Source organism: Rattus rattus, chromosome 18, assembly GCF_011064425.1.
Source record: "Rattus rattus isolate New Zealand chromosome 18, Rrattus_CSIRO_v1, whole genome shotgun sequence".
Taxonomy (NCBI): domain Eukaryota; kingdom Metazoa; phylum Chordata; class Mammalia; order Rodentia; family Muridae; genus Rattus; species Rattus rattus.
Window position 1 is genome coordinate 9,643,539 of NC_046171.1, and position 16,389 is coordinate 9,659,927.

At 42.8% G+C, this 16,389-nt stretch overlaps 1 protein-coding gene across 1 annotated transcript; it reads left to right on the top strand.

Annotated features, from left to right (window-relative positions):
- Positions 1–3,011: 3,011 nt before the first annotated feature.
- Positions 3,012–5,297, top strand: LOC116887707 (class I histocompatibility antigen, Gogo-A*0101 alpha chain-like). The gene is made up of 5 exons (XM_032889307.1): positions 3,012–3,081; positions 3,310–3,579; positions 3,841–4,116; positions 4,670–4,945; positions 5,080–5,297. The coding sequence occupies exons 1-5, from the start codon at positions 3,012–3,014 to the stop codon at positions 5,211–5,213; spliced, it is 1,026 nt and encodes a 341-aa protein (XP_032745198.1). The 3' UTR covers positions 5,214–5,297.
- Positions 5,298–16,389: the final 11,092 nt, after the last annotated feature.

A 16,389-nucleotide genomic window follows, 5' to 3' on the forward strand; every position in this document is an offset into this window, starting at 1 on the left:
ATGCCAAAACAAAAAGGCAACCAAGTAGACAAATATAGTGAAAGGCAGAAAAAGGACTTTATTAAATGTGGGCATATTTGGAAGAGAGGCAAACTAATTAAGGGACTCCCTCTTGCTCTCCAGGTTATTCTTTAGGATTCTGACATGAGTTTCAAGTTCAAATATAGAACTTGGGAGTCTCATATTCTCCTTCTAATTGTTCATTGTATTTTATTTTACATTACTATTAAACTGCTAAAAAAATCCAGGGATTCCTGGACATCAATTTCCTCTTCTGATGGCAGTGACCTAATTGGTCCCAGATTATACTCTGAAGATTCTCTCAGACTGCACCTTTGTATCCTCCCACATCATTGGTCTCTCATCCTTGAACTTCTTATTTCCATATCCCTTTCAGGTGCCTGCATTATTGTTGTGTGCTGTTACTCACAAGCATTCTGTGAAGTTTTAAAGTATGTCTATTTATCCAGAACCATAAGAAAATGCATACGTTTAACAAGTGACATATATAGATAGGAAGTGTACAATTACTGTGTGAATTTTATATTGAGGCAGGATCTCATATACTTAAGGATGGTCTTTACCTCATGGTATTTATGCCTCTTCTTTTGATAGGTTGGACTAGAGGCATGAATTGACTATGTGCTGTTTCAATATGTTAATCATGTAAAATAAAATACAATGAACAATTAAAAGGGGGAGAATACAAGACTCCTGAGTTCTAAGGTTCTAAGTTCTAAGTCCTAAGAGGAATATCAAATGGCGGAGAAGCACTGAAAGAAATGTTCAAATTACTTATTCATTATGGAAATGCAATCAAAACAACTCTGAGGTTCCATATTACACACCCACTAGAATGGCTAAGGTCAAAACCTCAAGAGACAGATCATTCTCAAGAGGATGTGCTCCCTCATTGCTGGTGGGAGCACCAACTTGTACAACCACTTTGGAAATCAATTTGGCAGTTTCTCAGAAAACTGGGAATAGTTGTACCTTAAGACCCAGCCACACCACTTCTAGGCATATACTCAAAATATGCTCCAACATACCACCAAACCACTTGCTCTACTATGTTCATAGAAGCTTTGTTCATAATAACCAGAAACTGGAAATAACCTAGATGTCCCTCGACTGAAGAATGGATAAAGAAGATGGGACCCAACTACACAATGGAATATTACTCAGCCATTAAAACAAAGACATCATGAATTTTGCAGGCAAGCGGATGGGACTTCAACATATCATCCTGGTGAAAACACCAAGACCCAATAGGACATGCATGGTATGTACTCACTGATAAGTGGATACTAGCCATAAGATACAGGATAGCCATGCTACCACCCACAGACTAAAAGAAGATTAAACAAGAAGGAAGACTCAAACAAGGATGCTGGAATCTCACTTAAAAAGGGAATAAAATAGTCATAGCAGGCAGATGGAGGGAGGGAACTGGGTGGAGGGATAACAAGGAGGGTAATGGGGGGTGCTTCAGGATCAGGTGCAGAAAAAAATAAGAGAGATAGCCAGAGGGCCAGGAGAATGAATGGAAATATGCAGCATGGTGGGGTATGGGGTGGACAGGCCATCTCAAGAGCATGCCAGAGACCTGGAGTGGAGGAGTTGCTCTCAGGAGTGACCTTAGTTGAGATTTACAGCAATATAAAACATGAAGTGGCCACCTTCTGTAGGCAGGAAGGAACTCTAATATGGGCATAGGAACACTAACCCACCCACAAAACTTTCAACCTAAAATTTATCCTGTCCATAAGAAATGCATGGATGAGGATGGAGCAGAGACAAAGGAAAAGGCCAAGTAATAACTAACTCAACTTGAGATTCATTCCATAGTCAAGCACCAAACCCTGACACTGTTAATAATACACTGTTAGGCTTGCAGACAGGAGCCTAGAATAACTGTCCTCTGTGAGGCTCCACCCAGAAGCTGACTGAAACAGATGCAGAGACCCACAGCCAAACAATGGATGGAGCTTTAGGACTGTTATAGAAGAGGTGGGGGAAAAACTGGGGGCCCTAAAGGGAATAGGAACTCCACAAGAAGACCAACAGCATCAAATAACCTAGACCCTTGGGGGATGGCAGAGATTGAACTACCAACCAAACAGCATATATGAGCTGGACCTGCACATATGTAGCAGATGTGTGTCTTGGTTCTCATGTGGATGCCCCAACAACTGGAGCAGAGGTTAACCCTAAAGCTGTTGCTTGTCTGTTGAGTATATTCCCCTAGCTCAGCTGCCTCGTCTGGCCTCAGTGAGAGAAGATGCACTTAGCCTTGCAGAGATGTGATGTGCCAGGGTGGGGTTATGCCAGTGAGAGACTCCACCATCTCAGAGAAGAGAAGGGGCGTAGAGGAGGGACTGTGTGAGGAGGACCAAGGCAGACTACAATCAGGATGTGAACTGAATAAAATAAGATGCTATAGAAACCCAAAGAAATTCTAATGGTAACTATGAGAATAAAAACAGCAGAAATTATTTTCACCTTAACATTTTATTTTGGAAAATAGTTGCTACTTTTTATAAAAATTCTGTGCATATGCACTTTAATAATATGTTCAATGAAGCAAATGGCTCAAATAGGTTTTTAATGTGGTGAACATTGATCAACGTAATTCACACAATCATGATTTGCTTTGAGGTCTGAAGTCTTTGAGCCTATAGACACCCTGACTTCTCAATTGTTGAGACTTGTTGACTCAATGGCCTTTTAGATTGACATGGGGACATTGTGACCATGACCAGGAGGACAAGCATCAGTGTAAGCAACATGTTTTATTACACACTGCTCCTGCAGGCCTCAGAGCTAGATCTGAACTGTGGAGGCAGGGCCCAAGAGACTTCTCCTCCAGGACTTAATCTTTCCATGCCCCAAACCAAACACCCTTTATCACTACCATTGGGAATTTTTAGAGAAGCCAAATAGCATCCTCCATATCAAGATCATAAAGTGAACATATACTAGCAGAGACTCAGTCTGCACTCAGCAGCCAGATGAAGGTCCTTTTAGTTCTGGCTGTCCTGCTGCTCATGGTCACCCTTGTCATCACCAAGACTCCAAAAGGTGAGTGTGGGAATCTGAAAGAAAGGGACCTAACCTGGGGAAGCAAAGGGATTCCACCCCTAGGGGAGCAGCACCTGGAAAGCATATCTCCTCCCTAGCCCAGTCAGAACTTCTGTTTCCTTCTCCATTTGCATCCTGCCCCTTGCTTCCTACCTTCCCTGGGTATAGGCCTGTGGACTGGCAATGCCCTAGGTGGAGAGTGAAGATCTAAAGGCCAACTGTTCCTAGGTTCACACTCTCTGAGATATTTACAAACACTCCTGTCATGGCCTGGCCTTGCGGAGCCCCAGTTCATCTTTGTTGGCTATGTGGGCAATACACAGTTCATAGGATTCAACAGCAGATCACAGAGTCAGTGGTCGTTGCACAGACCACCATGGAAAGATCAACAGACTCCAGAGTATTGGGAGAAGACAATACAGGACATCCTGATTGAAAAATGGAACTTGAAAGAAGTAATGGAGAAAATGCTTCACATCTACTCTAACAGCATGACTGGTAAGTAAACCCAAATCAGGAACTCCAAACTTCACGCTTCCCAGGGAACTGCCCGAGTTTGCCACACCTGGGCTTTAAACCCAGAAAATGTGTGCCCTGGTTATTTGATTCCACAAAGCTTGGGACACTGACCTGGGTTTCTGAACAATTCAAATCCAAATCTGGCCACTAAAAATGGCCTCATTAGCTGGGGTAACCCACTGTAGAAGGTCACCAAGAACTCTGGCCCAAGGAAGGGGCTGAGAGTGGGTCCTTCTCCAGGTAATCACACAATCCAGATGAGGTATGGCTGTGACGTGCTGCCTGGAGGTTACTTCAGTCACGGAATCCTAGAATTGAATTTTGATAGCCAGGATTACATCATACTGAATGATGAACTGCACAACTGGAGAACAGATGGCAAGGCAGCTGAGACGCTCAAGCAGGAGTGGGAGGACACGCATTATGCACAAATTGTGAAGAATTACCTGCAGGGATCATGTGTGGATGAACTCCTTACAGAGCTGGACTATGGGAAAGATTATTTGCTGAGAACAGGTAAGGACAAAAATTGTCCCATCTCATCTGACTAGAGTTCCTGGCCCTGAGTATCTCTCCTTTGCAGGGAGCAGCTGGGATACCAACTTGGTCTTGCATTAAAGGGAAAAGAGGGCTAATGGGTTTCTTCATTAATCTAGAGATAGGAACCCTCTGAGCCTTCTATCAAGAGAGTTCAGCACACAAACTAAGCAACAGTTCCTTCCACTTGCATTGTGAACCATGGCCTATCTTTGACTTGCTCACTGTACATAAACGATGACCTTAAGGTCTGACCCCAGTGTTTCCGAGTCTCTCATATCCACCCAGTCAGAACAAGAGGTCCATATTCCTAGAAAGAGATCCAGTATTTTCAACTCTGTGCTGGCTCATGCCGATTCTCAAACTTTCCAAGGAATAGACTTCCTCATCCATATCCCGAGTTTAGGCTGCTGTGTGGTGTAGTACCTCTCCTTCAGGCCCACTCTCCCAGCCATTCAAAACAAGGTTCCGTGAGCCTTGATGGATTCCTAGGAGAGTGCAAAATGCCTTAAATTTTAATTGACTCCCTCAGACACCCCCAGAACACACGTGACCCACAAAGTCAGACCTGACGGAAAAATCATCCTGAGGTGCTGGGCCCTGAACTTCTACCCTGCTGAAATCACCATAACCTGGCAGAGAGATGGGAGGAACCAGACTCAGGACGTGGAAGTGATAGAGACGAGGCCTGCAGGTGATGGGACCTTCCAGAAGTGGGCAGCTGTGGTGGTGCCTTCTGGGGAAGAGCAGAAATACACATGCCGTGTGGAGCATGAGGGGCTGCCAGAGCCCATCACCCTGAGATGGGGTAAGGACTGGGAGCCAGCACAAAGACTGTTCAGAGAGAGTTGGAGGGGGGTCTTTGGGACAACTGGAACTGGGTCAGGACTGAGAGCTGGAGGTCAGGGGCCTCACTCTTGCTTCCCTTCCTTTCCTCCTCAGAGTCTCCTCAGTCCACCGTCCTCGTCATGGCTATTGTTCTTTGTCTGGTTCTTGGAGCTCTGCTTATAGGAGCAGTGGTGACTTCTCTGATATGGAAGAGGAGGATTAAAGGTAAAGACAGGGCAGGGTCTTAGTTTGTGTCTTCATGGGAAGATCAGGACAAGCTGTGAGTGTGCCCTGTCACATGACAGCAGGTTTCAGCCTGGGGATGATGTGGTGATATCAACTGCATTGTGAAGCATAAAGGAAACAATGGACGGGTCCATAAGTGCAGTGATGGAGGAGGCACAGACCTGTGTCTCAGCTCTCAGAGGTCAGAGGGAATTCTCCTATTTAGAATGGGTACCCAGGATTCCAGTTAGCTGGTTTCTTGTACAGTTTTCCATGACGTTTCCTCAGCTTTCTCTGAACTTGCAGTCACAGTTATGGGAATGATCTGAGATGAGGGCAAGGAGATTCTTCTAGGCCCTCTAGACCCTACTGCCTCCACGAACTCTAATAAAAGTGTTTTTGCCCCCAGGAGTTAAAGAGAAACCCCCTAGGTTCAACCTTGCCAGTAATAATGCTGGTGGCTCATTCCCGAGGAACTTATAGTAATATAGAAAGGAACCCATGAGGGAATCTGAGCCGGCCCACAATGCCTCATTTACGTCTATCTTCAAAGGCTTTGACCTAGTCTTAATTTGCTTTCCACTAGGAGGCAAAATCCTTATGATGTCCACCCTTCAGTTACAGCATTAAAAAGTAACACGTTAAGACACCTGACATGTAACAAGGAGAGAATCAAAGGATAGACCCCTGGGGGATTGGAAGTCTGGGGATTGGGACCGTTTGAATGTGTCATGGGCTGACTGTTCAGTATGTCATCAGCTAAAGACACTGATCAGAATTTTTTCTCTACAGGATAAGACAGATGCCCTAATGTGGTACTGAGTCATACAGTATTTGTTCTGGTTTCTTCTCCCACTGTGACTTCAGGACCCGGTGGCTTCTCATTCTACATCTGACTTTAGCCATGTGTCTGTTCCCTTTAGCCACAATGTAAGCTTGTCATGGGCACCAACAAATCCCATTCCTACCCTTATTCCGTGTATTTACCACAGTCAGGGTTGGGAAATCTCCATTCCTGATTGAACTTCGCTTTCTCTGACCTACATACAATTTCATGCTTCTGTCTTTAATTAAGCATTTGTACGTGGTTGTGCAACTTCTGGCCAGATTGGGTGATTCGTTCATGTCCTAAAAGTGAGTAAAATTGATGGAGGAAATAAAGGCTCAGCACCTTATGAAATTAGTGTTTGCTGTGATAAATCTCTTGCCTATGTGGCTTTGTTTGCTGTGTGAAGTCAAGTGAGGTCTGGGCTGTGCACAGTTGTTGCTGGGTCCACCTGGGCTTTCACACTGTCTCTTTCCACCTCTGCCTTTTTGGTACTTCTTCATCCCTATTCTTTCAATAGGTCATGTGATCAAAAGATCTCAGGCAATTTTAGGACCTTGTCCCATGTCTGTGCTGTTCTTTCATGTGGGCACTTAGCCTGTTCAGGCCTGAATCTGATGTTAAATTGGGTCACGTTTACATTCACGTTTCAACATGAATTATACTTATTCTCAGTTCTGTGTATGAGTCTGATGTCATTGTCTTCTACTGTCAACTGTCACTAGTAGGAAGTGTTTCTCTCATAGTCCCACAAAAGATCTCTGTGCTATTATACCACAGTTGAGTCAAAAATATTGTTTCTGACAGTTCTGTGTTTTATATAATGTCTGTAATACCAGTACAGAGTATCCTTTTTCAAGAGGATGTTTGCAAGTTCTCAATCAACATAGGCTACATAACTGAGGACCTGTACCAAACTAAGATATTAAAAATATAAATGAACAAACTTAAAACTTAATAGTATATGGCAGACATTCCTCCACTATTCTAAGACATCCAAATTAATGTCAAGTAGTACTTGCATTTCATATAGAATGTAGGTTGATGTAAGGAAAGATGTGTGGAATAAACAAATTGGGCAATCATTGACCATGAGTGCTTAAATCCTTAAATTTCAGACTAGTCATTAGGATATCTACTTACCTATTACAAAATGGGAAACTATTCAAAATGAAGTTAAGATATCATGTTATCCTTTCTTAACTGTAGTCTACAGAACAGGGCATATCAGACAGAAAACAAGGGGTGCTGTAACTGAAATCAATAGCATTATCAGAAAAACTAACATTGTTTTGTAGATAGACTGTATGTAATGCCTGATGTGTAGGGATTTTTCTCTAGTTCCCATATATTATTCATCAAGACAGACTACGTTCGGGACCCTAAAGTACATGTCAACACTTCCTCTTGCTTGGTTTTCTGGATCCCAGAGGCCTGAAGAGGTTCATGCACATGACAGCCCTTCCTGCTTTACTTAAGGACAACATATTAGTAGCATTGCCTTCATAAAAGGCAGGAAAGTCAGGTTTCTGAAGCATGCGATGGGTGCCTCATGAATTTCTGTGGGACAGGATTTCTGCCTCGTGCAAGAAGCATATTCTATGCAACCCCTATAGACCTTCACAACATGACACAACAGCAATCCTCTATCCAGTAGACAACATTACCATACACCCTGACCACAGTAGGAGTATCCTGGTTCTTAGTTCTCCTCTTGAGGACTCAGCAAAAATAGCTCCCTTCACTATACTGGTGCTCACTATAGGTATCCATGCTAACCTATCCTCCCGGCCCACACATAGGGAACCAGGATCAAATCTTGATCACGATCAGTAGCTCACATCTCACTGCCCCCAGATTCACACTCCATGTAGTATTTCTATAAGAACGTATCTAGACATGGCATCTGGGATGCTAGTTAGTGTTGAGGTTGGTCTGATACTACTATGTATTAAATGATAAATATTTGTTCCCAAGGTCTCATTGCCGACTGAGGAGTGAATTTTATGGTAAACTTGTGTTTGTTGTGTAGACTTTGTTCCTAAATTTAAAGCTATTCATTAAATAAAAGTGACTATAGCCCAATATTGGAGAGAATAGAGGTAAATGGGTTGTATATCAGCAATTCTAGACCATTGTGTTGTCTTGGCTGTTGTTTTATTTTTGTCAATTTGACAAAAACTACCTTTATATATTGAGGAAAAGGAAGCTCAATAAAGAAAGTACCACCAGCAGATTGTCCATAACCAAGACTGTAAGGCATTTTCTAGATTTTCGTTGATATGGCAAATTCACTGCTAGGCAGGTGCTCCTAGATTATATATGAAAGCAGGCTGAGCAGGCAGTAAACAGCAGTTCTTCAAGTAATGCTCCTGCCTCCACGTTCCTTCCTTGGGTTCCTGTGCTAACTTCCTCACTGATAAAATGTGACCTGGAACTTGTCGGATGAAATAAAGTCTTTCCTCCTCAAGTTAGGTTTTGGTTTTAGTGTTTTGTCAGAGCAATAGAAAATCAGACTAATATAAGTCACCATTGAACAGGTATGGCAACTTCAAAACTATTCCAAACTTGTATTCGAGAGAGGGCACTCGTTTTATAGTAATTTTACTTTTGACTCCTGTAGATATTTGTGTGTGTGTGTGTGTGTGTGTGTGTGTGTGTGTGTGTGTGTGTGTGTGTGTGTGTAGTACATGACAGTGGATTAGATATTCCTGTGGAATCCAGAGGAAGCCATCTAATCCCATGGATTAGCTGTAATAGTGGAAGGTTGTATGTGGCCCTTTAATCATACTGAAAAATGAACTCAGGTCTCCTGTACAAGCAGCAATCATGTTTAAAAAACTAAGTCACCTTTCCAATCCCATGGTAGTGATTTTTATGTCCTTTTCCTTGCTGTATCCCAGGACCTAGAACAAGTTCATTCACCTGGAAGATTCTCCATCACTTACTGAGGAGTAAATCAGAGAAGCAGACCTCCAAAACATGGGTCTAGATAAGGAAAACCAGGTTGTTTGCAGATTTTATAGAGATCTTCTCCACTGTGTTTATTGAGACATCCGATCCTGCCCAGTCCTGGAGACCATCCCCTTAACATGTCCTACAGCTTAGTCTACACCTGGGACACAGAACCAAGCCTCTGGCAAAATAATAAAATCTAAGCCACATCTGACATCACAGCAATTGGATTCAGCAGGGAGGGGACAAATGGGGTTGAGGAGTTCGTTCTCATTCTGCATGATCACTGGTTCTTGTTTTCCAGTCTGCCATGCAACAGCCATAGAGCCACTGAGGCTGCCCCAACCCACAATCCCACATTGTGGCAGCAAGATAAGATCAGATCTAATAAAAATGAACCCATGTGAACCCAAATGTAGCAGGAGGTGGCTGCATCTCCATAGGATTTGGGAAAAGGACACCCGGGTCTTTAATCTCAGAGATATTAAATGGTGGCCATAATGTGGGTGATTGATATTTTTAGAAGATCCACCATGAATGTGCAGAGTGTTGTGGAGCAGGTCTGTGTCTTTAAGGTCTGTGGAGGGTCAACCTGGTGTCATAAGTTGACAACGGAAAGTTTTTTAAGTTGGATTTCATCAGAGATCTGTCAGTAGTACATTATCTTTCACATCTCTTGAGACTTCTACTCTTGGACTTCTATGGACATTGTGTGCATGACCACTGACAGAGCAGCTAACTCCATCCTAAATTTTTGATCCTTCTTCAGTTCTCTCTGATCCGCAATTGACATGAAGCCAAGGATTAGAACAGGTGGTCTGAGCTTGCCAGGAAAGGACCCTGATATAACAGTGAGGCAATGAAACCCCAAATCAGAAACGATTGCTGGACTCTTCAGTGAGACATGTGGGCCTTTGCTTTCCTTTCCTTCCTTGATTCTGTCAGCCAGATCAGCATCTGGGAAAGGACTCAGGGGGATGCTGTCAACAGGACAGGCACATTGATCAGGGTAAGCAACTTGTCCCTAGACACTGCTCCTAGGATACCAGCGCCCATATCTGGATCCAAGGCTAGGTAGCAGGGCTCTAGAGATTTCTTACCCAGTAGTTAATCTTCCTGTGACTGATCTTGTCAGGTCTTTGTTACTCCCATTACGAATTCTTAGGGAAGTCAGGCAACTTCACCTTGAAGATCAGTGTTATATAACCAAGGACAAGTGTGGACCCTGGCCAGCTGTGCTATTTCTAATTTCTATGTGGTTTTCTCTAAGGCTGGTCTAATGTAACATGTGGTTCATATTAAGAGAGAGGAGGGGGGATGATTGTAGTGTTTGTGGAGATAGTTCCATGAGTACAAATTGTTGGTACTTCCGAAGAGATCCAAGCATATTCATGCTTCTCTGGCTTTCAGGACAATATGGTATTTATGTAGGTACATAGACATACCTGCATGCAAAAAACTGTGCATAAAAAAGCAAATGTATCTCTCAAAAGATAAAATTTAAACTTTAGAGAAAGTCTTTTATTACATTATTACATAGACTCTTGTCTTTTATAGGACCACGCTATCAACAGGGAATGATGAGTATTGTAAGTAACTCTCATAGGTCAATGAGGTCTCACTTAGTAATATCTTAATTATAGAGTGTGTTGATGCACAGAAATATAGGTACTTCTGCAAATCCACACAAAACAACTCAAAACAATTGAGAGCGAGGGATGTTGCTCAGTTGAGTCCTTGCAAAACACACAGAATGCATTGAGCCCCTCAGACCCTCACAGAAACACAACAAACAAAATGCTGTAAATAGTTACAGTGGCAAAGCTTGTAGACCAGCACCTAGAAGTTCAAGAGACTCCTCCGCTACATATCAGGTTCCTGTGCACACCAGGCTACCTCAATCACTATTTCACATAAGAGAGAGAGAGAGAGAGAGAGAGAGAGAGAGAGAGAGAGAGAGAGAGAGAGAGAGAGAGAGAGAATGAAAATGTTGGAATATTCCCAGTGACAGAAAAAGAGAGTGAAAATAATTTTTTTTTAATGGGGCTTGATGCCAGAAGAAGAGGTTGCAGGCAAATTCTCAGGTTGGACTTTCCAGCTGGAGACCTCAGGCAGAAGCTTCTGCTCTGAAGGCCAGCACTGGGAATTTCCATATCCCTATTTACGTTGTCACTTTCCTAACCTGTGTGGCATGCTCTTGCCTGGACAGTGATGATTTGAAGCTGGAATTCATCAACTGGGCGACAGGTTCCTAGAGTAGCATGAGCTACTGTATACCGTTTAGGGTGAATGACAGGGAAAAGTTATCATTCCCTCTCACCACTCCCGAAGTTGAGAGCCTCTTGCCTATTTCCTGCTACTGGCTGCTGCCCTACTTTTGACTCAGACCAGATCAGGTGTCAAAGCACACTGGAGGGCTATATTCTCTTTCTCCTCAGATATAAAATGTGAGCGGATGGATGGGTTGCACAGCAGCCTTTCCTCCCCCACCCCCAGGAAAACATGAGTATTATTTGAGCATTTGAATTTTTCACAATATACTCAACAACTACTTTTTTGTTTTTTGTTTGTGTGGTTTCTTGCATGCATCTTGACTTTTGAGACAAGGTCTCTCTTGTTATGTGTCTTGACTGGGGCCTGAACCTCACTGCCTTAACCAGGCTGTCCTTGAACTCGTGGAGATATGACTGCTAGGGACTTTAAAAAGTGCTCAGATTAAAGGGCATGTGCCACCACTCGTGGCATTCATAAATCATTCCCCTGAAATTTGTGTTAATATGAACAATTGTGATTTGAGAACTGTCAGTGATATCTCTGTGTGTGTCTGCCTGTCTTTCTGTCTGCCTGTTATGTGTGTGTGTGTGTGTGTGTGTGTGTGTGTGTGTGTGTGTGTGTGTTGGTTTGTTGGTGTAGGAAGGTGTCAGAGGTTTACTGGCATTTAATCATTTAGCATGCTGTTCACATACTTTCAAACAAATCTGTCTCGTGGAACTTACCAAACCCTCTAGACTTGTTGGCCAGCCACCTATAGGAACCCTGTCCCACTTCCTCAATGCAGAGAATACATGACTGCGGGTCAACTTTTCAGCATTTTAGTTTGGTTCTGGTGGTCACACAGAACCCTATATCTGTTTCAATACAGGGAGGGTGCTCATGTAAGGAAAGAGGTTCCACACAATTCTGAAGACCTTGTCAGTTACCTGAGCAGATGGAGACGTTTTCATTCTTACCCGTTCTCAGCGTAATCTCCTTCCCATAGTTCATTTGTATGAGAATCTATGCTAGTGCCTTTTAGGGAAGACTTCAGCTCCCTCACCAACTGTCCCCCTCCCACGCATTCCTGAGGGTCTCAGCTGCCTTTCAGACTGGTTCAATTGCCTTTACAGGGTGATGTAACTATGGCTTGGTTACATAAGTTGGTTCATAGTATCCTTGGTTGTAGTACCTACCACAGACCACATTCAGGTTGTGTGATAGCCTAGCCAAGACCCCTCTCTTAGCGATTCTCACTTGGCTCAGTCATTGATAGGACCCTCCAATGAGTGTACCCCACCTAGGTACCTTTCTAACCTCCAGATATGGACTTAAATCAGGACAGTGGCTCAGTGGATCCTATAGTCTCCATGGATAGCATTTTCTAGAATAGAGCTCAGACACGGTACCTAGGGGCAACCCCTTCACTGACCTGTAAAGTTAGGATTTCTGTACCAATACTATACAATTCTGCAATACTGCTTGAAGTCAGGGATGGTGATTCCCCCAGAAGTTCTTTTATTGTTGAGTATAGTTTTCACTATCCTGTGTTTTTTGTTATTCCAAATAAATTTGCAATTTGCTCTTTCTATCTCTATAAAGAATTGAGTAGGAATTTTGATGGGGATTCATTGAATCTGTAGATTGCTTTTGGCAATTAATCCTGCTAATCCATGAGCATGGAAGATCTTTCTATCTTCTGAGATCTTCCTCAATTTCTTTCTTCAGAGACTTAAAGTTCTTGTCATACTGATCTTTCACTTGCTTGGTTAAAGTCACACCAAATATTTTATATTATTTGGGAGTGTCATTTCCTTAATTTCTTTCTCAGCCTGTTTATCCTTTGAGTAGAGGAAGGCTACTGATTTGTTTGAGTTAATTTTATACCCCGACACTTTGCTGAAGTTGTTTATCAGGTTAAGTAGTTGTCTGGTGGAACTTTTGGGGTCACTTAAGTACACTATTATATCTTCTGCAAATAGTGATATTTTGATTTCTTCCCTTCCAATTTCTCTGTCTGATTGCTCTGGCTAGAACTTCAAGAACTATATTGAATAAGTAGGGAGAGAATGGGCAGTCTTGTCTAGTCCCTGATTTTAGTGGGATTGCTTCAAGTTTCTCTCCATTTTGTGCCATCTCAGCAGTTACTGGAGAATATTTTTATTAGTAATAACTAATTGTAATAATTTACTTTAAGAAATTTTAACTATTTTATAATCTAATTAAATGTTTTTTTTTTAAAGCATCAGACTATTTTTGGAGGGAGGGGGAATATGTATATAAACTGCCCTTGCCTGGGACTTGTTATGTAGATCAAACTGGTCTAGAACACTAAGATCCCTTTGCATCTGCATTCTGAATGCTGAGCTTAATGTAAAAAGATATAAGCTAGGGTTGGGGATTTAGCTCAGTGGTAGAGCGCTTGCCTAGCAAGCGCAAGGCCCTGGGTTTGGTCCCCAGCTCCGGAAAAAAAGAAAAAAAGAAAAAAAAAGATATAAGCTAGAGAGATAGCTCAGCAGGTAAGGGTACCGTCTGGTCTTCCAAGGAATCTTTGTTGAATTTCTAGTAACCACATGGCTGCTTAGAACTCTCTATGACTCCAGTCTACCAGTACTCCAACCTCTTCTCTAGAAAGCTTGGGTTACAGAGACATATATAATGACAAAATATCCATGCACTCAAAGTCATTAAAGTTTAATGATAAATGGCAGGATCCACTCCACTGGGCCCCTTGTAGAGCCCAATCACTCAATCTGGAAAGAAGTTGCATAACCATATATAAATGCTTAAACAAAGACATAAACATGATGTGATAGTTTAATGAAACCTAAATTCCAATCAGCGATGGAGATGTCTCAGCATTGCCTGTGTTGGAGCAGCATGAGAGATGACAGGGCGATATAGATGGTCAGGGTGGGGATGAACTTTGTTGCTGCCCATGACCTGCTAAATATACATAGTCATAGCCAGATGTAGAAAGAGAAGTCATCAGGTTTTGAAGCCACAATGGGAAGAGAAGCCAGGACAAATATTGTATGGCTCAGTACCAAGCTAAGGTATCTGTCTTATCCTGTAGATAAAAAGTAGAAGAAAGAAATTCAGATGAATTTATTTAAATGGTGTCTTACTGAGTAGCTCATCACACATTCGAACCATCTCAGTCCCAAGAGGTTCCATTACACAGAATTCTATCCTCTGGTCCTCTGGTCCTCTGGTCCTCTCACTGTTTAAGGTGTCACTTTTTAAAAGGTGTAACAGAAGACTGGATATCCTAGGAAATTTAACTCCCAGTGAAAAGCAAAGGAAGACCTGGTCCAAGCTTTTTTTTTTTTTTTTTCCGGAGCTGAGGACCGAACCCAGGGCCTTGCGCTTGCTAGGCAAACGCTCTACCACTGAGCTAAGACCTCAACCCCAAGGTCCAAGCTCTTTATGACAGAACTAAACGAGGAGTTATTGGCTGGCTGATTTCCCATGGATCCTTTTTATATTAATGTAAGTTTCTCAGAGTAAGTCACCAATATTACTTCATGCAAGGCTGACCATAGCTGTCTCTTTGTTAACTCCTGGAAATCCTTTTATTAGAGGTCCTAGAGGCAACAGGATCTAGAGTACATCAAGAATCACCTGGTACTTGTCTTAAATTAGTTTCCAGAATGTGACTGCAGATCCAAGAAAGATAATAGAAGACTGAACACAAAGAGGGCTAACTGGACTCCTACTCCTGTGTATTTATTCTAAGAAAGAAATTTCCCTTTAACCTCTGAGAACTGTGCATCCAGTCGCTGCAACCTCTGCCATTGCAGCTATGAATCTGTCCTTTATTTTCTTTATGCCTCACAATAGACTTAAGGCCAGCACAGCATGTCTAGGCTGAATTAGCAACTGTGTGGAGGAAAATCTGTTGTCATGTGGCAGGGCACACTCACAGCTTGGGCTTGATATTCTAATGAAAACATGAACTGAAATCCCAAGCCTTCATTAACTCTAGTCCTTCTCTTCTATATCAGAAAAGTCACCAGAGTTTCCATGAGCAAGAATCCAAGAACAAGAGCAGTAACAGTAGTTATGATGAGGTTGGTAGGCACAGGAGGCTCTGGGAAGGGAAAGGAAAGGAAAGGAAGCAACAGCAGGGCATCTTACCTCCAGCTCTCAGTGTTGACCCAGATCCAGTTGTCCCAAAGGACACCCACTCTCTCTGCATAGTCTTTGTGCTCACTCACAGTTCATTGGCGCCTGCACCAACACACTACTGAGAATCAGGTGAAAGCCTGTGAGATTAAAGAAACACACACACACACACACACACACACACACACACACACACACACACACACACACACACACACACAGGTTATTCGTGTCAAGCCAGGAGAGGAAGAGAGAGACTCTTCACCACCTATATACCCAAGTTCCCCAGGTAGGAAATATCTGGGAAGCACAGTGGGAAACCCTGGCTCGTGACTACCTGGCTCATGACTTTGGTAACCAAAGACCGACTACGTAGGGAGAAATCTGAGAAGACCAGCCTAAATCTCAAGGACAAAGCCTGAGAAAGCAAAAGGCAGGAGCAAATTGACCACCGCCCAGGTGTGGCCCAGGTGTGTCGGTTCCACATGCATCAGCCGGGCTCAAAGCATTTCGTGATTATTTTCTACCTGTGCAATAAATTCATCGGAGAGGCTTTTGTCCAACAATCTCAAGACTTTATGGCCATACAGCCCAGAGTCATGTAGCCACCTTGAGCTATGCAGTCACAAAGCAGCCAGGCCCAAATCCAATATGGCTCCCTACAGCAGTTCTTACCTCATCTCAGGATAGCAGACACATAAATCCTGTACTTCTGCTCTTCACTAGGAGGCACAACCACAGCTGCCTACTTCTAGAAGTTTTCATTCCCTTTATGCCTGATCTCTACAACTATGTCCTGGGTTTTCTTTCTCCCATTCCTCTCCAAGGTCAGGGTGATTACAGAAGAGTAGAAGTTCAGGGCCTGGAAGCTCAGGATGATTTACCTTTCAGGTCTGGCCTTATTGATCACATGTATTTTAGGGTATCCGTGGGAAATAATTAAAAACTTAAGGCATTTTGCATTCTTCCTGAGGATCAAAAATGCTCATTTCGTTTTTATTAATGGAAGAGATAGTTGGAGAGAAGGAGTGGTGCCA